Source organism: Phycodurus eques, chromosome 9, assembly GCF_024500275.1.
Source record: "Phycodurus eques isolate BA_2022a chromosome 9, UOR_Pequ_1.1, whole genome shotgun sequence".
Taxonomy (NCBI): domain Eukaryota; kingdom Metazoa; phylum Chordata; class Actinopteri; order Syngnathiformes; family Syngnathidae; genus Phycodurus; species Phycodurus eques.
Window position 1 is genome coordinate 13,128,038 of NC_084533.1, and position 23,255 is coordinate 13,151,292.

Here is a 23,255-nt window from a genome sequence, read left to right on the forward strand (position 1 = left end):
GCGTCCAGGGGGCATCCTAACCAGATGCCCGAGCCAACTCATCTGGCTCCTCTCAATGCAGAGGAGTAGCGGCCCTACTCTGATGACCGAGCTTCTCACTCGATCTCTAAGGGAGAACCTGGACACCGTGCGGAGGAAACTCATTTCGGCCGCTTGTATCCGGGATTGTGTTCTTTCAGTCACGGCCCACAGTTCGTGGCCAGAGGTGAGGGTAGGAACGTAGATGGACCGGTAAATTGAGAGCTTTGCTCCTTCTTCACCACAACCGACCGATACAAAGTCTGCATCACTGCAGACGCTGCACCGATCCGCCTGTCGATCTCCTGTTCCATTCTTCCCTCACTTGTGAACAAGACCCCAAGATACTTTAACTCCTCCACTTGGGGTAGGATCTCATCTCCTGTCACTCCACCCTTTTTCGACTGGGGACCATGGCCTCACATTTGGAGGTGCTGATTCTCATCCCAGCCGCTTCACACTCAGCTGCGAACTGCTCCAGTGAGAGTTGGAGATCACGGCCTGATGAAGCCAACAGAACCACATTATCTGCAAAAAGTAGAGATGCAATACTAAGGCAATACATATACGTAGTATTACCAAAAAGGCCCGATAGGACTCCTACAGCTTGATGGCATCCCTCACCGCTGGTGTCCACCAACGGGTACGGGGGTTGCCGCCACGACAGGCACCGACCACCTTACGGTCGGCCGCGTCACCAATGGAGGCACGGAACATGGTCCACTCGGACTCCATGTCCCCTGCCTCCCCCGGAACGTGGGTGAAGTTCTGCCGGAGGTGGGAGTTGAAACTCCTTCTGACAGGAGATTCTGCCAGACGTTCCCAACAGACCCTTACAATACATTTGGGTCTGCCAGGTCGGACCGGCATCTTCCCCAACATCAGTTGACAGCTCCGGTCTTCTCTTCACCCGAGTGTCCAAGACATGCGGTCGCAAGTGCGATGACACGACCACAAAGTCGATCAACGAACTGCGGCCTAGGATGTCCTGATGCCAAGTGCACATATGGACACCCTTATGCTTGAACATGGTGTTCGCTATGGACAATCCGTGATGAGACACAGAAGTCCAATAACAGAACGCCACTCGGGTTCTGATTTGGGGGGGGGGGGGGGGGGGGGGGGGGCGGGCGTTCCTCCCAATCATGCCCTTTCAGGTCTCACTGTCATTGCCCATGTGAGCACTAATGTCCCCCAGCAGAACGATGGAGTCCCCAGCGGGAGCACTCTCCAGCAGCACCTCCAAGGACTCCAAAAAGTGTGGGTACAGTGAACTGCTGTTTGGTGCATACGCACAAACAACAGTCAGGAGCCGTCCCCCCACCCGAAGGCGGAGGGAGGCTACCCTCTCACCCCACTGTACAGGTGCCGAGCCGGGGGAGCAATAAGTATACCCACTTCTGGTCGGTGCCTCTCACCGTGGACAACTCTAGAGTGGAAGAGAGTCCAACCCCTCTCGAGAGGATTGGTACCAGAGCCCAAGCTGTGTGTGGAGGCGAGCCCGACTATATCTGGTCGGAACTTCTCGACATCGCACACCAGCTCGGGCTCCTTCCCTGTCACAGAGGTAACGTTATAAATCTCTAGAGCCAGCTTTTGTAGCTGGGGATCGAATTGCCAAGGTCCCTGCCCTTGGCCACCGCCCAGCCCACATTGCACCCAACCCCTATGGTCCCTCCCACAGGTGGTGAGCCTATGGGAAGGGGGACCCACATTAGTATTTCGGGCTGTGCCCAGCCGGCCCCCATGGGTGCAGGCCCGGCCACCAGGCGGTCGCCTTCGAGCCCCACCTCCAGGGCCGGCTCCAGAGGGGGACCCTGGATACCCGCGTCCGGGGGAGGGAAAACGAGATCCAATATTTTTCGCAATCATAAGAGGTCTTTGACTCGTACTTCGTCTGGTCCCTCACCTAGGACCTGTTTGTCATGGGTGACCCTCCTAGGGGCATAAAGCCCCAGACAACTAAGCTCCTAGGATCATTGGGACACACAAATGCATGGTCGTATCCCACCGGCGGGGCTGGCCATTCAGATCCAAGTTAACCCATAAACAATAAAGAGGAGACTTTAAAAAGGGAATTACCTTCAGAGCACACAAAGCACCAGCTAACATTGATGTGTTCATGGTTCTTGAAGCCCTTCCGAGGAGTGAAGTGATTTGGACAGAGAAAACCATTGTTGACCAGCACCACGCTGCCAGCTGCCATGCAGTTGTCATTAGCGTGATAAGCCACAGGGCAGCGCACACAGCGAGCCAAACGTCCTGCAGAGTATGAGAACAAAAAGCACTTCATTTATTAATTTGTCTTTTTCAACTGATCAATGTGACCAACAACTTTAACATAACAAGAGTAAAAACAAAATGATTTAAAAAAAAAAAAAAAACAAAAAAAAACATACAACATATTGGGCTCAACCCACCACCATGTTTCCATATTTGAGCAAATATCACGTTTTTATGCATGCACAAAACAACTGATGTCAATCCGAAAAGTGATGTCATATTTATGGTTTTAGACATCACTGGCGTCCAGCCGAAACCTCCTATGTCCACACTTGGTAAATGTAATATTTTTTTCACAAAGCTACACTATTTGTCAGTTCCTACTTGAGTATGTTATTTTTACAAATCATTGACAAATATAGTGTTGAAAATGGCCTCCTCTCTTTGACGATGCAATACAAATGTTTTAACAACCATGGCATTTCTTTGGTTTCCTGAAAAGTGATGGTTTGGCAGATGTGAGATTTCTGCCCGATGCCAGCGAATATCAAATGGCTTCTCTATACCCCAAACATATAATTTAGTGACAAATGCACCTATTAAACAAAAAACAATTAATACAAAATATTAGCGAGTGAACTTCAATACTATTGGCAAAATTAGGTAAAGCGGTAAGAGCAGCATAACACATTTAGAGATCAGAATAAACACCACCTGTGTTGACTATTTCCTAATTTGCTCTGTGATTAACTGCAGACCAGACCAGGGTGTACACATTTCGCCCAAAGGCAATTGGCATCAGCTCCAGCAAGTGACAGTCAACAGAATAAGTAATATACAAAATAAATAAATGGCTTGATGGATGAATGGAGTAATGCTTTGGAGCTGTGTAATACACATCTTAGTCATATACTAACTGCAATCTGGTTGAGGGATGGGCTTGATTCATCAATTTGTGAATCAGTAAACCATTTAATACAGTTGGCTTGTTCTGGGAATTTATAGGGATGGAAATAGCTTGTGAATTAACAGGAATTTGGGGAACTGAATGGGAATTTACCAGAATAAGGTGGGCACTTGCAAAATTATACTATACTTTAACAAGGAATCTTGGTTAAAAATTGAGAAACATCAATGAGGTCTAGTTCTGGAGACCTAAAACGGTTGTGCTTTACTAACAGGTAGTTAGGATGGGGACTATACATAAATTTTATTTAACTGCAATTTTTTTTTTTAAATCAAGCAAGTCAAATATTAATTCAAAATACTCATTTGCATGGATTTCTGCTTAAACACAAAACATTTTAATTATTATACTTTTATACGATCGTTCCATTTTATTTTTCATACTTTGTAATCCAACTCAATATTTGCAAGGTTCCCCAACAAAACCAACCATGGAAAGTTTTCACCATGTGGTGGTACAGATTGTAGAAATGTCTACAAATACAAATCTCCAAATCAGAACAGATAATACTGTACGTGAATGTTCTTACCTTTGGAGCTACAGGCATTGAGAGGATTGGCGATGTGACATGACAGACAAATGTGTAAGGGGCAGCGGAAGCTTTTGTTCTGTTGCTGCGTGGCTGAGAAGGCCATGATGCAGTCCGTGTGATAGAACTTTTCACATAGTGGGATTATGCATCGCTTCACGCCATTACCAGACTTTTTACACACAAAGCATGTGTGAACACCTGAAAAAGGAGCAGAGGAATTATATGATTTCAGTTGATTTAAGGCTACAGAAACAAGTAGTAGCCATCGTAGAGACATGTCGCCCTCACTTACCAGAAGTACATTGTTGGCAGAGGAATTTTCCCTTGGGTGCCACAGACAAACCAATACATTGTGGGTGAAAGGCTCCATAACAGTGGCCATCACATACCAGAAGGTCTCCTGTCGTCTCACACACCTACACAAATGTATCATCATTCAAGGCCAATCGCCACCACAGTATCCCCTTTTCCAATCCACATCAAGGCATTTGTCAAAGTCAATGTTGAGTACACTTTTTTATTTTTTATAAACACTTGTATGACCTTTAAGAATGTTACAAAACTATTTGCCTGCACAGTTCAAAGGTTTTGTGATTTGCTTAAACACACCCTGTGAAATGTCTATTTCCATTACTGTAGTTCCAATGGGGAAAAATAAATTGCTTTGAAACATTCCTTCTGTCGGTCTTTTTAATGTTTCCATGTCCATACAGTATGTGTGCTTGTGGGTGTATCTACACTGCGTTCCAAATTATTATGTAAATTATATTTTTCACAGATTTTCCTAAATAGTTGATATAAATGACAGTCGACATAATATTGAAGTCATCAACAGTCAGAATATAATTCAAAAATGTTTGAAGAAACCTACCAATGATAATACTTTTACTGAAATGATAAATGCACTGTTCCAAATTATTATGCACAACAGAGTGCTTGGATGGCAGCATATGTTTCTCCAAAACCTGTATGTAACTTTCAGCATTAATGGTGCCTTCACAGATGTGTAAGTTACCCATGGCATTGCTACTAACACAGCCCCATACCATCACAGATGCCGGCTTTTGAACTTTGCCTCGATAACAGTCCGGATGGTTCATTTCCTATTTGACCCGGAGGACATGACGTCCACACTATTTCCAAAAACAATTTGAAATGTGGACTCGTCGGATCACAGAACACTTTTCCACTTTGCATCAGTCCATCTTAGATGAGCTCGGGCCCAGAGAAGCCGGCGGCGTTTCTGGGTGTTGTTGATAAATGGCTTTTGCTTTGCATAGTAGAGTTCCGAGTTGCACTTACGGATGTAGCGCCGAACTGTATTTACTGATATTGGTTTTCTGCAGTGTTCCTGAGCCCATGTGGTGATATCCTTTACACATTGATGTCGGTTTTTGATGCAGTGCCGCCTGAGGGATCGAAGGTCACGGGCATTCAATGTTGGTTTTCGGCCTTGCGAGCAGGCGTTACAGATTGATAATACTATACTCTGATTTGTGACAATGTCAGCGTCATAATCTTGTGTGATGGATAACATTTTTGCAGGACAGCAGCTTCATATTCAGCGGCTGGAGAAATGAGTGTCATGTGTGAAGCATTACAACGCTGATTGACACACACCGCCTCTCTTGGATAGGCTCCAGCGACCCTAGTGAGGTTAAGCGGTGTGGAAAATTGAAGGATGCCAGAGAGTATTGTTATAGTGCCTGTCTGCATGTGGTTATACAGCTTTTATGTACCAATATTAATTATTTTGAGACATAAGTTCCGCGAGTTTGATGCAAATTTTCATTAGCTCATCATTGATGTTTTCATTCATTGTGTGTTAGCTTTGAGCTAGCGATTTTTGTGAACAAAAACGAAGAAAGAAACTAAGTCTGTGATCTATTTGAACATTCAATAGGTGTAATTCTTTTGTTATGTCTGTTTAGTTTTATAGTGAACTTGAACTGGAGTGTCAATAAACGACTTTAAGCAAACAACATTCACTCTTCCTCCTTCCTACTATGTTAACACCTTAGCAACATGTTGTTGTAATCACGTGGGCTCTGCATGCCGTCCGGGCACTGCTGGATAGAAGTGTTGGAGCGGAGCATAGAATGGACTGCTTGTATAAGAGTGTTAAAATCGGAAAAGACTTGATCAAGTGATAGTGCTCAAATCTAGTCTGATCCGATCCTTTTTTTTTTTTTTTTTTTTTTTTTTTTTGCTGACATCGGACCGATTTCCAATCTCAAAGATCAATTGCTCTAATCTGGAGTTGTGTCTTGTTGAGATAAAACAGTGGATATCCTGTAAACCTTTGCTCCTTAAACAGCTGTTGATTATTGGCCCTGCGAAAAATAGCCACTTGTTTAAGGACACCACTTTGAGTTTTGACAAAAGCACCATTACCCAAAAAGAGTCAGCAAAAAAACTTGGTGTTATATTTAACGCAACGCTCTCCTTTCAAAAGCACATTAAGAAAATTACCAAAACTGTGATTTTTCATCTTCGCAATATCGATAAGATACGACCCATCCTATCTGCTAGTGATCCACGCATTTGTTACGTCTTGCCGCGACCATTGTAACGAGCTGCTTTTTGGTCTTCTCGTGTCTCATATTAAAAGCCTGCAGTACAATATTTTGCAGCAAGACTTTTGACGAGGACGAGAAAGTTCGATCGTATACACCCAATTTGCATTGGGTGCCGGTCTTCTTGAGATGCGAGTTTAAGGTCCTGTTACTTACTCATAAAATACTACAAAGGTTAGCAGCCTCTTACCTTGCTGACTTAGTTGTACCCTATGTTCCGTCGCGACACCTATCCTCACAAAACGCTGGTCTTTTGGTGACTCCGAGTGCCAGAAAGAAGTCTGCAGGTTCCCAAGCATTTTCTATTCCCGCTCCAGTACTCTGGAATGCCCTATCCGCGGATATTAGAGCTGCTACCTGAGTAGAAATGTTTAAATCCCGACTTAAGACTTATTTCTCTTCTTTTGCATTTAGTTAAAGAACAAGTAGGCCTGTTTTACTGCCGCTTGTCCTATCTCCTCTCCCCTTGTCTCCTGCTCGGAGAGAGAGCTAGGTGACGTTGACCGAATCTAAGGCTATTGCTGTTTGGATTCTGCACCGACAAACTGGGACAAGATCTGAGGTGGACAACTTCCCCTGGAGTCGCTGCCATGGTGGATTCTGTTCTGACCAACTGCGGCAGGTCCTGAGGGAGAACCACCTAAGGCGTCTACCCTGCGGGGCCTTTTCTCTCAGAAATGGACTCTTATGCCATATTAATAAACATCTTGCCATTGTAATAAACATTGTACAGCACCAGACTATGTGATAAATGTTGCCCATTCAACATCCATTGCAGCCTGGTCATCTTGGAAGGGGGATCCCCCCCCAACTGCAGTCCCTTTTCAAGGTTTCTTTTTTTCCCAAATGGGGTTATGAGTTTGTCCTTGCCCGACTCGGGGGTTTAGATTAGGAGATGTCGTTAATCATTGCCAACTGTGGGCCTGTGAAGCCCTTTGAGACTCTTTTCTGATTAAGGGCTATACAAATAAACTTGACTTAACTTCTACACTGTAACAAAATAAAAGGTGGACCTGGGTTCTAAAACGGATTGTGCTTTCTTTTAGCAGTTCCTCTCTACAGTTAATACAATTTTAGGAGCACCATCTCACCTGGCAGATATTCTCATTAAAAGAAGTAGCACCCATTTTTCCTTGAACATCCATTTGGGAAGATGGGCTGTCCATCAAACTGGCATCAAGCACCTACGAAGATCAAGACAAAACTTTGATCTATGCAAAATAACAGATAAGATACATTCTATTTTGAACAAGAGTAAATAATATTACATGATCACCTCAGCTTTGGAGGTTTCAGTTTCTGTGTTGTGTTTCTCATCAGTACTGCAGGCGTTCAACTTGGCTTTCTCCTCAGGGGAATTGGTTTGAGTGACAACCCTGACATCATCTTCAGCCTCGGATTGTGGAGGGCCAGTAACAGGGGCAGAAGATGCACTGGGAAAAGGTTTCTCTTTCTTTACAGGTGCACACTGTTCAGAACAAAGGTATTTTGTTAAAGACTATTTAAACATCATAATGAATTTGGTAGCTGTTGAGACAAATACTGACCACATTTTCTTCAAGTTTGACCTTCGGAGGTAACACAGTTTTCATGACCAACACTTTCACTTCAGAAAAAACTTTAGGGGGGTACTTTTTCTCCTGTGTGAAAATACAGTAACATTTAAAAAATAATTGTAATCATCATCATCAAAAATGGTACAGTTCCATCATCCACTGTGTACCACATGACTTATTGGTCTTGTTCAAGAATTGGTTTGTTGACTTTGTTGTTTTAATTCCAAGATTTTATTCTGCACCAGAATTTATTGGTCTTTTGCATGACAGAGCTTCGTCATTTGTGGCTTCAAAATACAGTGAATACCCATTTATATAGTAACTAGAGCGCACTTATATAGCACTTTATCTACGCCATCCGGTGCCCAAAGCGCTGTACAAAGCCTCATATTCACCCATTAACACACACATTCATCCACCAATGGGTGGCTGCTGCCCTGCAAGACGCTGCCAAGCCTACTGGGAGCAAATTAGGGTTCAGTGTGTTGCTCAAGGACACTTTGACAGCGGACAGTCAGAGGCAGTATTCAAACAAGCAATCCTTAAAAAAAATTAAAAAGATTCGCTCGCCCTCAGATTTTCGTGATACAGCAAGGTAGACAACAATATGTGCTCCACAAAAAAAAAATATCTGCAATGGCCGTGTGAGGTCAATCATGCTGTAGCGGGGAATCAGGCTATTTATTCATTGCCATCGACTATCATCATAATGTGGTTGCACAACCAAACTAAAAAACACAGCCTAAATTCTTTTGTGAAGCGAGACCAGTAGCAGCCTTGATAAGAGTTGTGCCCTGTGAGTCTATAAATGCACAAAGATAAGCCACTTCTTACCTCCTTCTTTGGAGGGTCCAACACTTCTTCGATAATACATTCCAAAATCTTATGAGACAGCTTCCGAGGCCTTTTTCTTTCTGCTTTTAAGTCCGTAACTGGGAGCAAAATGATATCATCATGTAATATCCAGGAATAACACATGGGATTGTTTAAACACTACAGTACCAGAATTTAGAGGTATATCAGGTTCTTCGGCTGTGACCATGTCAAGAGGGGTTTGGGTTGAGGCTGAGGAAATGGGGGGCCGTTCAGGGGGGCGTTGATCCTGAGATTGACCATGTGCCTCTGGAGATGGAGATGTAGGGGGGGCTATGGAGAATGACGCTGAGGCAAGTGTCTCCGATGTGATGCTGCAATCCAGGACTGGTGACAGAATTTCACCGGTATCACTAAGAACCTGACAGAACACATACAGAATATCAATAACTCCTTCAAGCACCACAGATAAACGATTCAAAATCTGTGTTTCACACTGCAAGTTTGAAGCCTGGTTTAAAATTTTGTGCCAAAAAGATCAAATTGACATTTGTCCTCCGCTACATCTGTAATGCGATGGTTTGACTTAAAACAAACCATGGCAGTTTTAAGCATGGGCATTTCTTGGCCATTTTTTATGGTGCTCAAGCACCCATAAAATAAAATGTCTCAACATTATTATTTATTACATCTGACATTATTTATTACATATGACCATTTTAAATTTGAATCCAGATTTTAGAAAAAAACTCATGGAAGGTGACAAACTAATTTGCTTTCATGGGCCACATAAAATGATGTGGCAGGCTGGGCCTTGTGTTTAACACCTATGAACTAATTAATTGATTAGGATATCAAGTAAGGGGTGTGTTCCAGGACATTTCTACCCCTTACCCCTTTATCGCTTTCCCCTTTACAGGGGACAGCATTAAAAGCACTGTGGCATTACAGTTTACATATGTACAAATTACTCAGTGACTTTAACACCAACATGACACTGAAGTCACTTTTACACCATTCATGCTGAACAGGAAAATCTCTATGGACGACGTTTTTCTCTTTTGTTTTAAACTGCACGTTTATACTATTCGTTGTGTTATTTCTCTGCACTTTTACTGAAAACAGAATGACCATAGAGATAATTTATGTAATTTTTGACAATATAATCACAAATTCAAAATGTCAAATTTTGAATGAAGTATTGCATTAGAATGCAATCGGCTATATAGCTCGAATGTTCTGAGGAAATCTGGAACTGCTCTGGCTGGTTAACAGTTATTAATTTGTCTTTTCGACAGATTAACAAATCAATACAATGACGGTGATAGAGACTGTTTTGAGATTAACAGTGCCTGCCTCGAGGGAAGAAGAGTAACTTGCTCTGTGGTTATGATTGTGGTGAACTGTGTGGGAGTGCAATGACCATGTTACCATATCAGATGAGTCTATGGTGTGTTTCTTGGATTTCTTTTTGCGGGCAAATATTTGTTCATATTCCTCTATGGACTCCAGGAGTCTTTTTGTTGGTTTCCGGAGGCGTTTGTTCTCAGAATGACCTGTGTGAAAACAAAAACACTTTTGGATTCATTTTAAACAACCGTGTGGCCAAACCGAGCAGTGGATTGCGTCTTACCACCTCCACAGCTTTCCTCAGAGAACGGGTTATTGGATGGCAGCCTCTCAGCTTCCATATGAACATGTGAAGATGCTTGCATTGTGTACGATTTGTTCGTCTCGTTTTCCTCAACCATCTGCCAGCGCTTCTTTGGGGCAATAGGGGATTCAGAGCTCTTGACGAGGTAGATGGCAGCAGGATCATAGGGTATGCCATGATCATTTTCAGCTAAATCAGCATGGCCACTGACAAATTCCCTGCCAAAAGCCAAGTCCTCCATATTGGAGGAAAGTTTTAGTTTGGCAGGAAGTCTCTGTTTTCGCCGCTGTCTGTCAGAGTTATCAATCTGTAATGGAAACCCTTTACAGTGGTAATTTTCTGCTGACATGAAAGCTTTAGTCCTCCACTTAGTTTTCACTGTTGAGCATTTTCCTAATTGCACAAACTCTGTTTTGATTTCTTGGCTCAAAGTGCCAGAAGACCCCGTCAGTGGATCACCACATGAAGAAGGCATGACTAAGGGTTCCTTCTTGATAAGCAGTGGTGATGGTGGGACAACCAGGGCCTTACCCTCTTTTGCTCTCGTGTCATGAATGTCTTTGAGGAACATGAGGAAGGTACTGAATTTATAATTAGAATCAGGATGGAATGTGGCCCCCTGCGTGTTACTGTTCTCGTCGACAAGAGACTTAAACGTGACTTCCTTCACATCCAGGAAAGCATCCATGGTACGCAGTGATGAGGGGGAGCGAGAAGATGACAGGTCTGGGCTAACATTCTCCAGCTTGATTGGAACAGGCTGAGTAAAGGAATTACAATGGTCCAAACTACGAGACTTTATTATTGTGCCAACACAATTTTTTTTCTTGTCAGGCTTCCTTGTATCCCTTTTTGGAGTGCTGTGATTTACACAGGATGATGCATCAGAGAATAATTTCCAATAGGTAGATGTTTGGGTTTTTAACAGGTCTGTATCATTGGGTTCATTTGGACAACAATCATCAGAGTGGTTTGAGATTTGGCTTGCGGCATCCTGGAGCTCAACCTCTTCATCTGCTTCCATGACTGTCGTCTTGGGACAACTACTGGCAATCCGCTTGTTAGGCAGCTTTTTGCCTGGACGATACGCAGTTTCTTCATTGTTCCTTAATATCTGATTTTTACAGTCCAAAATGTCCATAAAATCGCTACCAGAATTATGTGAATCTGTAGAATGCTGCACTGTTTCTCTGAACATTGTTTTTATTTGTGTGAAACGCCTGTCTAGTTCCCAGCTTGGGGAGATTGTTGGGCGCTTTGGACAATGTAACACAGGAACAGTTTCCAGATCTGCATAAGGTGAGTCTTCAGGTTTTTTTTTCAGTGCACGGCTTGTTGTACAAGGGTCCAGTGTGTCTGTGATGACCGATGACTCACTGATAATATGCCCAAATATGTCCGACAGACATCTCTTTTTCTTTTTGCAAGTTTTGCTCTGATTGGACAGTGTTCCTGCTGAGTTGTTGATAATGTGTTGCTCATTTCTACTGGGAACAATATTAGAGGACGGGAGCTGACTAGCATTCACAGTGAAAGAGGGAGGCTCCAGGGGTGGGCCGAGTACAGACTCCTGTCCATTGAGAGATGCTGCAGGCAAACTCTTGGCATTCCGTTGTTGCAGAAAGAGCATATGCTCAGCTTCCGTCACACTGACTTTCCATGCAGACTCCAAACTTTTGGGTATCTGTAAAAAGTAGAAACAACATTTGATATGGCTTTATACGACTGAAATTCCTTTATAAAAAAGCAGCACACAGCAGGAACGAGCTGGATACAGACATAACACCCAATCCTTTGAAAAGTTGTTTTTGTGTTACTAAAAATTAAAATGGGGAAAAAATTTACACTTTTACTGTACGTGGCAGCAATGATCAGTTTAAATTTATTGACAACTGAAGGAGGCTTGTCTAATCAGTGTTTTGTTTCTTCCCTTCTTTCTTTAAAAAAAAATAATCCAGATCTTTCATATTTCAATTTTAGGCTCAGATCAAAAATCCAAAATGGTGACCAGGCAACAAATTGTCGGGTTTAAGTCACTCAGAACTTAGTAAAGATAAGTTAGCTTGTTAGCCGCCCCAATCTGTCCGGATCATGACCATGAGTCATCAAATGATCCATCAGCCATGTTATACCTAGGACAAACGTGTTTGAAGCGTTTGAAGAAATCCAACACGGAAAAGATGCTTTCACTGCTGTTTTTCTGACCGATCGCATTGTTTTCAACTTATTCATGTTCAAAAGGAACACCACGCGATGTGGACTAGTAGACTTGAGGCAAATCACTTCAACAACAGCATAATTTTCATTCATTTTCAACAATTGTGCAATTGGTGTAATAGCCCCAGAAAGTCAGTGCAATATGGGACAATGGATTGAACAAAAAAATAAAAAATGGGGAAAAAAAATAAAAAACTGGCTCTGCCTGCAGCAAAAGCATGTTTTCCTTGTCAGACATAATCTATGAAGCTGATTATAACAATGCTTTGAAGGTCCCCCAAGTTTGACATCTATGGAGTTTATGGATTGAATGCAAAAGGCAATAAACGGCATAAGGCTTGCAAACGGGTGGATTTGAAATCAACAACAGTGTGAGGTAGCTTTGTCAACTAATATTCAAGTACCTGCCCACTTCATGGTTGGTATGCACCCACTCAACTAAATTGAATGGCAACATGGCATTTCTGGGTTTTATAGAGAGAGAGAGAGTCTCAACCACCACCAAGCCATAGAAATAGTCTATAAAGTATACATACAGGTATATTGTGTTTCACAGCAATACTTAACTATATTCACGAGTTATTTTGTAACAGTGGATGAACTAGCGGAGCTTGCATTCATTGTCGCCAGCGATGATCATAGCGGCAGGTTCAATTCAAATGAATGGAAGTGGATGTCGAGCATAAACCCAACATATCCATCCCCCTCTCTTAATTTTCACCCACGTCCCCTTTCAGATCACGTTCCTTATTAGTGGGCCAAATATCCAACATTTGGTGATGATAGTAATGGGGGACAGGCATCCCGCTGGCCGCCGTGGTCGTTCACAGGGTACCGGCGCCAGTTGCAGGCCGGAGGGACTGGAATGGTGAGTAGAACTCGGAAGGGAAAGAAAAAACAAAACAAAACAAACAACACATCAAAGGAACCAGTTGGAGGTACTTGTGACGCTGGCTGCGGCCACTCATAGCACACCGTCGCCAGACGCAAGCACGACAACGAACCGCTGAAGAGGACCGAGGTAGGAGGAGCATACTGGCAGCTCACATATATTTACTAATGCTTATTGCCAAATTTATGGTAGCACAACCGATTAAAGATTCAAATCTAACTCAGTCCTGTAGTCCGTTTTTCAATTTGTTTAATCAGAGCCCAACATTGAATTCATTTTTTATTTTTTTTGTGTGTTTGATTAAAAACAAAAAATTGTTTTAAATGAAAAAAATCTGGGAGGCACAGTGAGCGACTGGGTAGCACATCTGCCTCGCAGTTCTGAGGACCCGGGTTCAAATCCGGCCTCCCCTGTGTGGAGTCTGCATGTTCTCACTGTGCCTGCTTGGGGTTTTTCCGGGTACTCCGGTTTCCTCCCACATCCCAAAAACATGCATGGTAAATTGCCCGTAGGTGTGAATGTGAGTCCGAATGGTTGTCTGTGTCTATGTACACTGCGATTGGCTGGCGAGCAGTTCAGGGTGTATCCCGCCTCTCGCCCAAAGACAGCTGGGATAGGCTCCAGCACGCCCGCAACCCTAGTGAGGATAAGCGGTACAGAAAATGGATGAATGGAAAAAAATCTGTGACTTTTTCATTGTTTTTATTGAAATTGGAAAGACTGAAACAAATGATACATAGATTAAGTCTACTCTGTTCCTTCAGTCACGGTGGACGACTGGTTAGAGCGTCAGCCTCACAGTTCTGAGGACCGGGGTTCAAATCCTGGCCCCGCCTGTGTGGAGTTTGCATGTTCTCCCCGTGCCTGCGTGGGTTTTCTCCGGGCACTCCGGTTTCCTCCCACATCCCAAAAACATGCATTCATTGGAGACTCTAAATTGCCCGTAAGTGTGAATGTGAGTGCGAATGGTTGTTTGTTTGTATGTGCCCTGCGATTGGCTGGCAACCAGTTCAGGGTGTACCCCGCCTCCTGCCCGATGATAGCTGGGATAGGCTCCAGCACGCCCGCGACCCTAGTGAGAAGAAGTGGCTAAGAAAATGGATGGATGTTCCTTCAGTCCATGCCATTCCCCTCGGCGAAAATGTTGGGGAAATCAGTTTCGTGATTTTTTCTTTCCGTTTGAATTATGCTTCCACCATGTGCAAAAGTTCAGTTTGAGTCTTTGCATGAGTTTCCTCTATTCAATGTCTTGGCGAGAATACAATAGCTGTGTCAGCTACACAAATAGGTTGACATCAACAAAGATAAATGTAAAAGAGCAGTGATTGATGTGTACTCACCAGGGATAGTACAATAGTAGTATAAGTATAAGATAGTATAATAGTTTTGTTGTTACTGTATATATTCATCTAACTACAATATAATGTGCACATTTACCGTGTATTTGTAGTCTTTCTCCTTTTGTTTCCCTCTCCGTCTAAGCAAGGGAAGGTCATCAAATTGATAGCCCCCTTTGAAAGGAAAAACAGCGTTCCCAGGCACCCAGGCGCACTCAACCATCTCGCCAACTGTCTCCAGAAAGTACATGCGGCATGGGCGGGGACTGGGCACTGGAGCAAAACAAATAAGAGTTGGGATGAAAAAATTAACTATTACCATCATGTCATCTGTGGTTTTCTACTTTAAAGGAACGCTCACATTTCAGCTTGGTGTGGAGGCCTAACTGAGGGTCACAGAGAACTCGGCAGGGCCACCAGGGCCGTCTGTTGAACTTTGCCCACACCAACTCGCCTTCCACATATTGCACTGATAGAGGACGCCTTCTTTTTGGACTGCTGGACTAAGTGGGAGAATTATCCTTTAATTTAAAATGTATAAAACAGGTGAAAGATCACATCTGACAAACACGAAAACATTTACAGTACAATGAATAAGTACGACAAGGAATGTCAAAAAAGGTCAAGGACTGGTGTCACAAAAGATATTCTGCATTTAAAATCCAAATTACAAATTTTCCCCTTCAAAGTAATGCCCCTGTACTCTAACGCACTTTCCCAGCCTTCTCTGTCACGTCTTCATGCACTCCTCAAAGTATTCTTCGGGATCCTCCGCAGCTCCATCGTCACCGCCACTTGATGTCGTCTATATCTTCAAAACGGGTCCCCTTGAAGACCCCGTTGATCTTGGGGAAAAAAAGGGGTGGGGGGTAGGGGGTAATCCCACGTAGCCAGGCTGCTCCAGCACGGCTATGTTCTTTTTGGCCAGGATTGTGAGGCATTGTGAGTAGGCATGGTATGATGGTGAAGCAGCCATGAGTAGTGCTGCTACAACTCGTGCACTCAACGAAGTTAACGCCGCAAGATGTCTTTGTAGACGTACAAGTTGATCATGTGACCCACACTGAAGGGAAAAACTCATAGTTTGGGTTTGAAATGTGTCTTTGTGACACCACCTGCAACCTTTCTGATACACCTCATACGTATGGCTAGGAGCACTTATTTGTACTTTTTGCGTTTACCCTTGCATTTTATCTTCCATATAGTTACGGCCAAAAATATTCCTACCCTGAACATTGGACCTGCCTGTATTGAGAAAACAGACTGACACAGAGGATTAAATTATTTTGGTCTTAAACGTAAACACACTCATGTCATTTCTTTAGGCTCAAACTAACAAGATCCAATTCAAAATGCACAACAATATTTTGCCTATTTCAGTCATGTGGTAACCAAAATATATGAAACGATATGAAATATCCATCCATTTTCTGAGCCGCTTCTTCTCACTAGGGCCGCGGGCGTGCTGAAGCCAATTCCAGCAATCATCGGGCAGGAGGTGGGGTACACCCTGAACTGGTTGCCAGCCAATCGCAGGGCACATACAAACAAACAACCATTCACACTCACATGCACACCTATGGGCAATTTAGAGTCTCCAATTCATGCATGTTTTTGGGATGTGGGAGGAAACCGGAGTGCCCGGAGAAAACCCACGCAGGCACGGGAAGAACATGCAAACTCCACACAGGCGGGGCCGGGGATTGAACCCCAGTCCTCAGAACTGTGAGGCTGACGCTCTAACCAGTCGTCCACCGTGCCGCCACAATATGTACTATGTAAACTAAAACTGCAATATTACCTCTGTCTGAAAATTAAACTCCATTGGTTGCGAGGTGTTGTATATACTTAAACTTGAAGTAACGGATGGGGTACGGAATGAAGTTTAAACTTTTTCCATCCACATTATTTCCTGCTCTAGGTCACATACTGTAGAAGACTGAGCCCATTATAGATGACTGGGCAAATTACCTGCCAATCACAGAGCTCACAAATACAAAGGCAGACAGCCACAGACAAGAGTCTTCGATGGATTCATAATTATATTTTTCGACTTTGGGACCCACAGTGCTACCAATAAACGTTTTAAATTGACAAAAATTGGAATTTGTATAGCCTGTTAACAAAACAACAAATCTAATGTGTTATGAACTGGGTTTACATCAGCTACAAGTCTAAGTGCCCAGTTTCAATTTAAAACATGCTTTTTTTTGACAGTATATTTCCGTGTATGTTTTAAGTAACACATACCTGATCTGGCTGTGCTTACACTGATGGAAGACATGAAATGATCCATATGCAGATGCCCAAATTGCACATAACTCCACATAATCTCATGCGTCAACAGCAGGCAGTGACAATAGGTCATTATTTAAACAATAATTAATGATTATTGATACGATACAAAATATAAGGATTACAAAGTTTGGTTGGCCGAGGCTTACTGTTCACCCCAATTGTTTAAAATGAGGGTAACGTCCACATTACTCCACTGGATGGGTCATCAATTATTTATTATTTTAATAATTAACACACCTCTATGGTAGCATCATTATTATAATTGTTTTTGTTATTATTTTGTAATTGTCATTGTCTATGTCTTAGCTGTAGTTTAGCTATACAATGGGTCTTTTTATTCTCATGTGTATATGTCGTCAATCATTTGAATTTGATCTAATCAAGCTCGCATTGGCAGATATCTGAAGTGTATAGGATATTTAACCACATTTGAAAGAAGCCTGATTCCATTCTGAAGATAGCGAACTCCAACTGTTTTATATTTCTCCTTACACTGACGTGATGCATATTCAATATTGTGCAAATTAAGAGCACAAAAAAAAAATAATAATTATCTGACTCATGATACTTGAACCATGCAGTGTAAATCCAGCGACAGAGAATTCCTTAAATTTATCTGGAATTGTGTAACCAAGAGACACTTAGACAAAGCTTGGTTTTCCTGAGGTGCCAAAGAAAGAATCTGCAGTGTTTGCAACTCACATCGGAGTTGGTGCCAGACGGTGAAATAAGCTTAGGATCAGTCGGGGCAAGTTCTCCTTCACTTTCCGATTCCTCGTCCATGCTCCACCCGTCTCTCATGGTGATGTCTGGCAGTGCACTGGGGCTCAGAGTGGGGTTGAGTTCCGATATAGTTTTAGACATCAGATTAAAAACAGTAGGTTTGTATGTCCTTTTGACTGAGCCTGAAATGTTTGAGGCTCGAGAGCCTGTAACAGGGTGTTCCCAAGTCTGGTGATAGGGGATGAAGGCCTTGCTCCGTTTATACGCAGCATGATTGTGGTGCTGCTGCTTCGTGTCGGTGCTGTCAAACAATGTGGTGCCAAAATGCAGGTACCCATTTGAGGTGGGAGAACAGTGTTCTAGACTGTCCAGACTGTAAGGGGTGAAGCCATTCCTGTTAAAGGGTGGCAGCGATTGAAATGAGTCTGTGTTATCGTTGCATGGCGAGGGAGGCAGAAGGACAGACTCAAACTCATTGTCATCATCCCTGACTGGGCTTGAAGAATGCAAGTGGTTCTTAGCATGGAAGTCAGCCTTCTTGACCACAGCGTTAAAGTCACACAGCGTCTTCAGCGGGCTGTAACAGTTGGACGCTGATGGCTGCTCCGACCCGAGTTTCGCCATGCCGCACTGCCTTCTGTAGGAGGCCCCCACGAATCCATTGCGGGGCCTTGGCTCCAGCTGGCTGGGGGAGCCAAACGCTGAGTGAAAAGCCGGTCTGTACGACTGACTCATGTTGTCCTGGCTCGTCCCTGTCAAGGAGAGGGGGGAAAAAGGGAAATTAGATTTCTTAGGGCCACAAAAACTGCAGACAAAGCAAGGTAAATTATTGTGTAGATAGAGAGCAGTGGTGGGGAAGTACAGTCACTGACTGTGGTCGTTATTGATGTCATAATGAATTACTTACTCCTTGTTCTGTATTCTATCTATGACATAAATATACCCATAATACCCGGCCTCGCCTGTGTGGAGTTTGCATGTTCTCCCTGTGCTTGCGTGGGTTTTCTCCAGGTTTCCTCCCACATTCCAAAAACATACACAGTAGGTTACTTGAAGACTCTGAATTGCCCAGCAACACACACACACACACACACACACACACACACACACATATATATATATATATATATATATATATATATATATATATGGCTTTCCTGAGGTATATATATATATATATATATATATATAAAACAGCATGTATGTCTCAGTTCTGATGTTCGAATTTCTGCTCGAGTCGTGTGTGGAGTTTACATGGTTTCCTCGTGTTTGTTTACATTTTCGCCGGATACACCAGCTTCCTCCTATATTACCAAAACATTCTGGTTGGGTTAACTGAAATTTCCACAGGTGTGTGTGTGTGTGAGTATAAATGGTTGTTTGTCCATTTGTGCCCTGCGATTGGCCGGTGACCAGTCAAAGGTGTTCCCCACCTCTGTCCCAAAGTCAGCTGGGATAAAGCACACCCGTGACCCTAATGACCAAAAGCAGTGTAGAAAAATGTATCACTGTATAAATGTATCACGGTTCATAATATATAATAATAATATAATAAAGTGTTTTAATACGTTTAGTATAGCTGTGTCAGAGGACTTTCTAAAAAAACTGAAATCATGGCCCCTTCCCCCCCACTACTTCTGATTTCGAGAAGAGTTGTCATTGCACGGCCTCCACACAGGAGGCGGGTCAAAACAAAACTCAACTTGTGCGTGACACATTTCATTCATAAAAACCCGTACAATAATGCAGCTTGGATTGCCTATTGAGCGCCATTGCTATGGCGGAAGACTCAATGGAGGCGGTTGTGAAGGAAGGAGTGGTGACAGTGAATCAGCCAGCATATGAACACACACATAGGAAGACAGACATAGGAAGCTCCTGTACAATCAACTCACAAAAATCAAGCCGTATGGAAGGGGAGGAAAAACTCACCATGTGCTGGTCGGTCACTATGAAATCAACAACGGATGCGTGATTATGAGGCACAAAGCAAGTGATTGTGCGCAGATGTGCCCAATCCCAGCAGCGGTCCCCGAGTAGGCCGAGGCAAGGCGCTCATTCCCTGCGCCGGCCCTCTCTGCTAACCGCCACTCTACAAACACAAAGTAGCACTTCTGATCAACACAAAGCGAGCTCCATGACGACTAGCGTGTGTCAGCGAGCCATCGGCGGTCCCCACCTCTGGCACCCCTGCTATCTAATTGACTACATGATTTCCACCCCCCAATCCCCCCCCCCCCCCCCCCCCCTCCTGCCCCTGGTTGGCCTCCGGTTTGTGTTAAAAGAAGCTCAGAGAGCGAGCGTGTTGGTGAGCGGAGCTGCAGCCAATCGGCACCGCCACCCAACCCCCCAGTCAGTCTTCGCAGGCCGTGACACCCAAGCCTCGCGAACACACACGTACGGCTGCCTCGCGCACGCGCAGCAAGTTGAACTATTACGACACATAACCGGGGATACGAGTCAATAAACCAATTTATGAATGGCCGTTTAACCCAACGTGTGTTCCGACAGCGGAGGGCCCGTGTGGTACAGTAGTAGAAACACCAGCGGCCATGTTGCTTTCCCAGGCCGACGTGATGATAAGCGAGGCCGCTTGGGCTGAAATTCGACTTAAAAACAAAACAAAAAAACGATCCCAGACACTCACAAAGTATACACTTTTACTTGGATGAACCTGTTCGTCTCCCAGTTCGTCTTCACGCACAGAGACAAGCGCGTGGGCGGCCACTCCAATTTTGCAGTACAAGAAGACAGTGCGGCCCACAAGATGGAACAAAGACAGCCCAGCCGTACACGACGACGTGACAGCGTTGCGACTTACCTCGGATCACATTTGGGGGTTAACGACCTAAAAGCGGCGTTTATGGTCTAGTTTTAGTGGAAAAATCGTCTTGAAACCCAAGGAAACTTGTTCACCCTCTTCGCAGCAGCACCGTTTTAACACGAAATGTCACCCTTTATAAAATCTCCAGGCAAAACAAGTCGTTGACGATGTTACCAAATACTGAAAATGTATCACTATTTAATTGAACAGAACGTAAACTAATGTGTAATTTTACAGGTTAATTGTTCTATCGAGAGACGGGGGCCCTCCGGTGTACACAGAGGGAATCACACAGCTTCGTCTTAAGAATTCATGAAGCAAAACGATTTTATTTGGATTTTTGTTTTCAACAAAGTGCAACAACATGCGGTGAATTTGTAAGCAATACGGTTACAAGACAGTGGAAACTATGTGTTTTAAAAAAAAAAAAAATTATAATAATTTCTGTGACAAACATGGCAACATAGCGTTCCCAACAGCTCCAACAAAGTATTCCACCAGGTATCCTCCACTATTTTCTAGTGATTCCCAACCAGTGTGCCATGGGGGAACATCAGGTGTGCCGCAGCAAAGTATCCAATTTCACACTGTGGATCCTCTTTCGTGACATTTTTGTTTGGTAGTATGCTGTGATTTTTTTTTCCTCATGTACAATATGTGCGTTGGCTCAAAATTTGTCCAACACTGGTGTATGATACTTCACAGGAATCATAAAAAAACACTTTCACAATTGAACCAGCCATACCAAAAATCCAGTCTTTGCAAGAAAACAAGCATGAATACTTCTAGAAGTGGATGACACGTTTATGTAAGCTCAGACGGTGGTGATGCATATGACTGTTTATAACAAAATACATAGGTAGAAAATTGTACAAGAAACTGGTCCTACATGTTCAAGGAGGGCTCACTTCACAACTAAAGACTTATGTTTTACCACCAAAATAATAACATGCAAGCTGCTCTGCCAAGTGCTTCTTGGTAAAATCTATGTCAACAGATTAGACTGTACATTGAAACAGAGGCAGGAAGTTGAGGACAAGTGCTTGGCCGAGTGTCCTCTTTTTTTCTGCATGCTGTTATGTTATGAACTGGTTTCACCTGACTTTACGAGAGGCTCACACAAGTCTCTCTTCTCCATCATGGCATAGGCAAGCAACGGAATATCACAGCCAGTAAAGTCCAGTTTGGTTGGACTAAAGTCGAGTTTCTTGGGAGCATCACCTCCACTTTCCAGCTCCTTGAGCCTCGCCGGACTCTTGATGCTACCGGGAGGCCTGCCGGGGCTCACCTTATAGCCGGCTGCTTTGGTGGTCCCGAGGGGCCTCCCCGGGCTAGTTTTAAAACCAGCAGCTCTTGTGGTCCCAGGTGGACGTCCGGTACTTGTGCGGTAACCAGCTAACTTGGTGGTCCCCAACGGTCTGCCTCTCCTCCCGGACTTCACTTTGCCTGTATTTTTTTTGGTGCCTTCAGGCCCCGCAACCTCCCCGCTATCGGTCGTCAGCGCCTGAAGCTGAAAGGCATTCTGGGTCTCGTGCGTCGGCCCCGCCATCACCTTGTGCATGTTCTGTGGCAATGGAGGCATGCCTGCAAATGAAAGGTGCAAGCCAGAGTTTGTGGAGGAGCAGGGGTAGAACTTGTTAGATTGGAGGGTACATAAATCAAAGCGGCCTGGCGGGTGACAGTTCTCTGGAGGTCCAGTCATACAGAAGTCGCTGCTGCTGCTGCTACAGGTCACTTGATGCATCATTTTCTGTTGGGGGAGTCGGGGGGGGGGGGGGGGGGGAGTCGGGGGGGGGGGGGGGGGGAGTCGGGGGGCACCAAAATAACAAACTGATGTTAATACACTCAACGCCACAGATAACTGGCATCGCCCTTAATTTTTATGCTGTACACAACACATAATTCTCGACTAGTCAATGAAGCGTAGCATGCATATCCAGGTAACGTAGTTTTCGAAAAGAAAATGTGAACCTAGATCGGTGGGTGGGGGAACTCACGTACCTCAGTCTTGGTATAACACACAGCAAAATGTTAATATCGTATTGTTAACAACTGTCATGTCTGCAAAGCACGCCTAGCAGTCCGCAGTTAAGAGCGAGCGATGGCTTCAATTATTTTTGATCCCTCAACAAACAGTGGTCGAGATGAGCCAGGAAGCCATTTTTGCCTCGGGGGGGAAAAAAACAAAAAAAAAATGTAGCAAGATGGATTAACCACGCATGCGCAAAATTTACAACATCGCACTTCCGGAAGGAGTAACTCGAAAAAGCAAACGGTAACTTTTTTTTTTTTTTTCTAAATCCAACATTGACGTGAACTTGCAAATTTGCAAAAGGTTTCAATTGTATTATATGTTTAACTTTTTTTTCCAATTAACAAATTCACCAGGTGGAAATTTTTGGGGCAGGCGTTGCAACAATTCATTTACGCGACATCACTCAAACGAGTTCACCGTGATTAAAACTGAGCGAGGTCGTTGTTTTAATTACGGTGAACAATATTTTTGTTGTCTGTCTACTGCATTCAGTATAATGCTGTGTAATTTCTAACACTATACATCGACAATGGCATTGTTGATGTATGTATTGTTACAGTGTCCATCAGAACTGGGCATTATTGTCCCTA

General features: G+C 43.7%; 2 protein-coding genes across 6 annotated transcripts in view; both read right to left on the minus strand.

Moving 5' to 3' along the window:
• Nucleotides 1–20,766, minus strand: part of nsd1a (nuclear receptor binding SET domain protein 1a) — a 27,939-nt gene extending 7,173 nt beyond the window's left edge. The window contains exons 1-15 of one of the 5 annotated variants that reach the window (XM_061685926.1): nt 20,628–20,766; nt 19,739–19,898; nt 17,786–18,558; nt 15,147–15,288; nt 14,886–15,058; nt 10,319–12,023; nt 10,117–10,241; nt 8,875–9,106; nt 8,707–8,804; nt 7,864–7,956; nt 7,593–7,784; nt 7,408–7,500; nt 4,033–4,156; nt 3,738–3,938; nt 2,101–2,280 (exon numbers count right to left, since the gene is read on the minus strand). In XM_061685926.1, coding sequence (XP_061541910.1) covers nt 2,101–2,280; nt 3,738–3,938; nt 4,033–4,156; nt 7,408–7,500; nt 7,593–7,784; nt 7,864–7,956; nt 8,707–8,804; nt 8,875–9,106; nt 10,117–10,241; nt 10,319–12,023; nt 14,886–15,058; nt 15,147–15,288; nt 17,786–18,541 — 4,114 coding nt within the window. In that variant the 5' untranslated portion in view covers nt 18,542–18,558; nt 19,739–19,898; nt 20,628–20,766. Of the gene's footprint in view, nt 1–2,100; nt 2,281–3,737; nt 3,939–4,032; nt 4,157–7,407; nt 7,501–7,592; nt 7,785–7,863; nt 7,957–8,706; nt 8,805–8,874; nt 9,107–10,116; nt 10,242–10,318; nt 12,024–13,123; nt 13,407–14,885; nt 15,059–15,146; nt 15,289–17,785; nt 18,559–19,738; nt 20,023–20,453; nt 20,545–20,627 lie in introns of those variants that run through there. The other 4 variants (XM_061685927.1, XM_061685925.1, XM_061685928.1 and 1 more) reach the window with 4 other exon arrangements.
• A 166-nt stretch (nt 20,767–20,932) lies between these two features.
• Nucleotides 20,933–22,798, minus strand: LOC133407752 (UPF0461 protein C5orf24 homolog). Its single transcript, XM_061685972.1, has 2 exons — nt 22,632–22,798; nt 20,933–22,380 (listed from the first exon to the last, which is right to left on the minus strand). Exon 2 carries the CDS (start codon nt 22,375–22,377, stop codon nt 21,712–21,714), a length of 666 nt encoding a protein of 221 aa, XP_061541956.1. The 5' UTR covers nt 22,378–22,380; nt 22,632–22,798; the 3' UTR covers nt 20,933–21,711.
• Between the last annotated feature and the right edge of the window lie 457 nt (nt 22,799–23,255).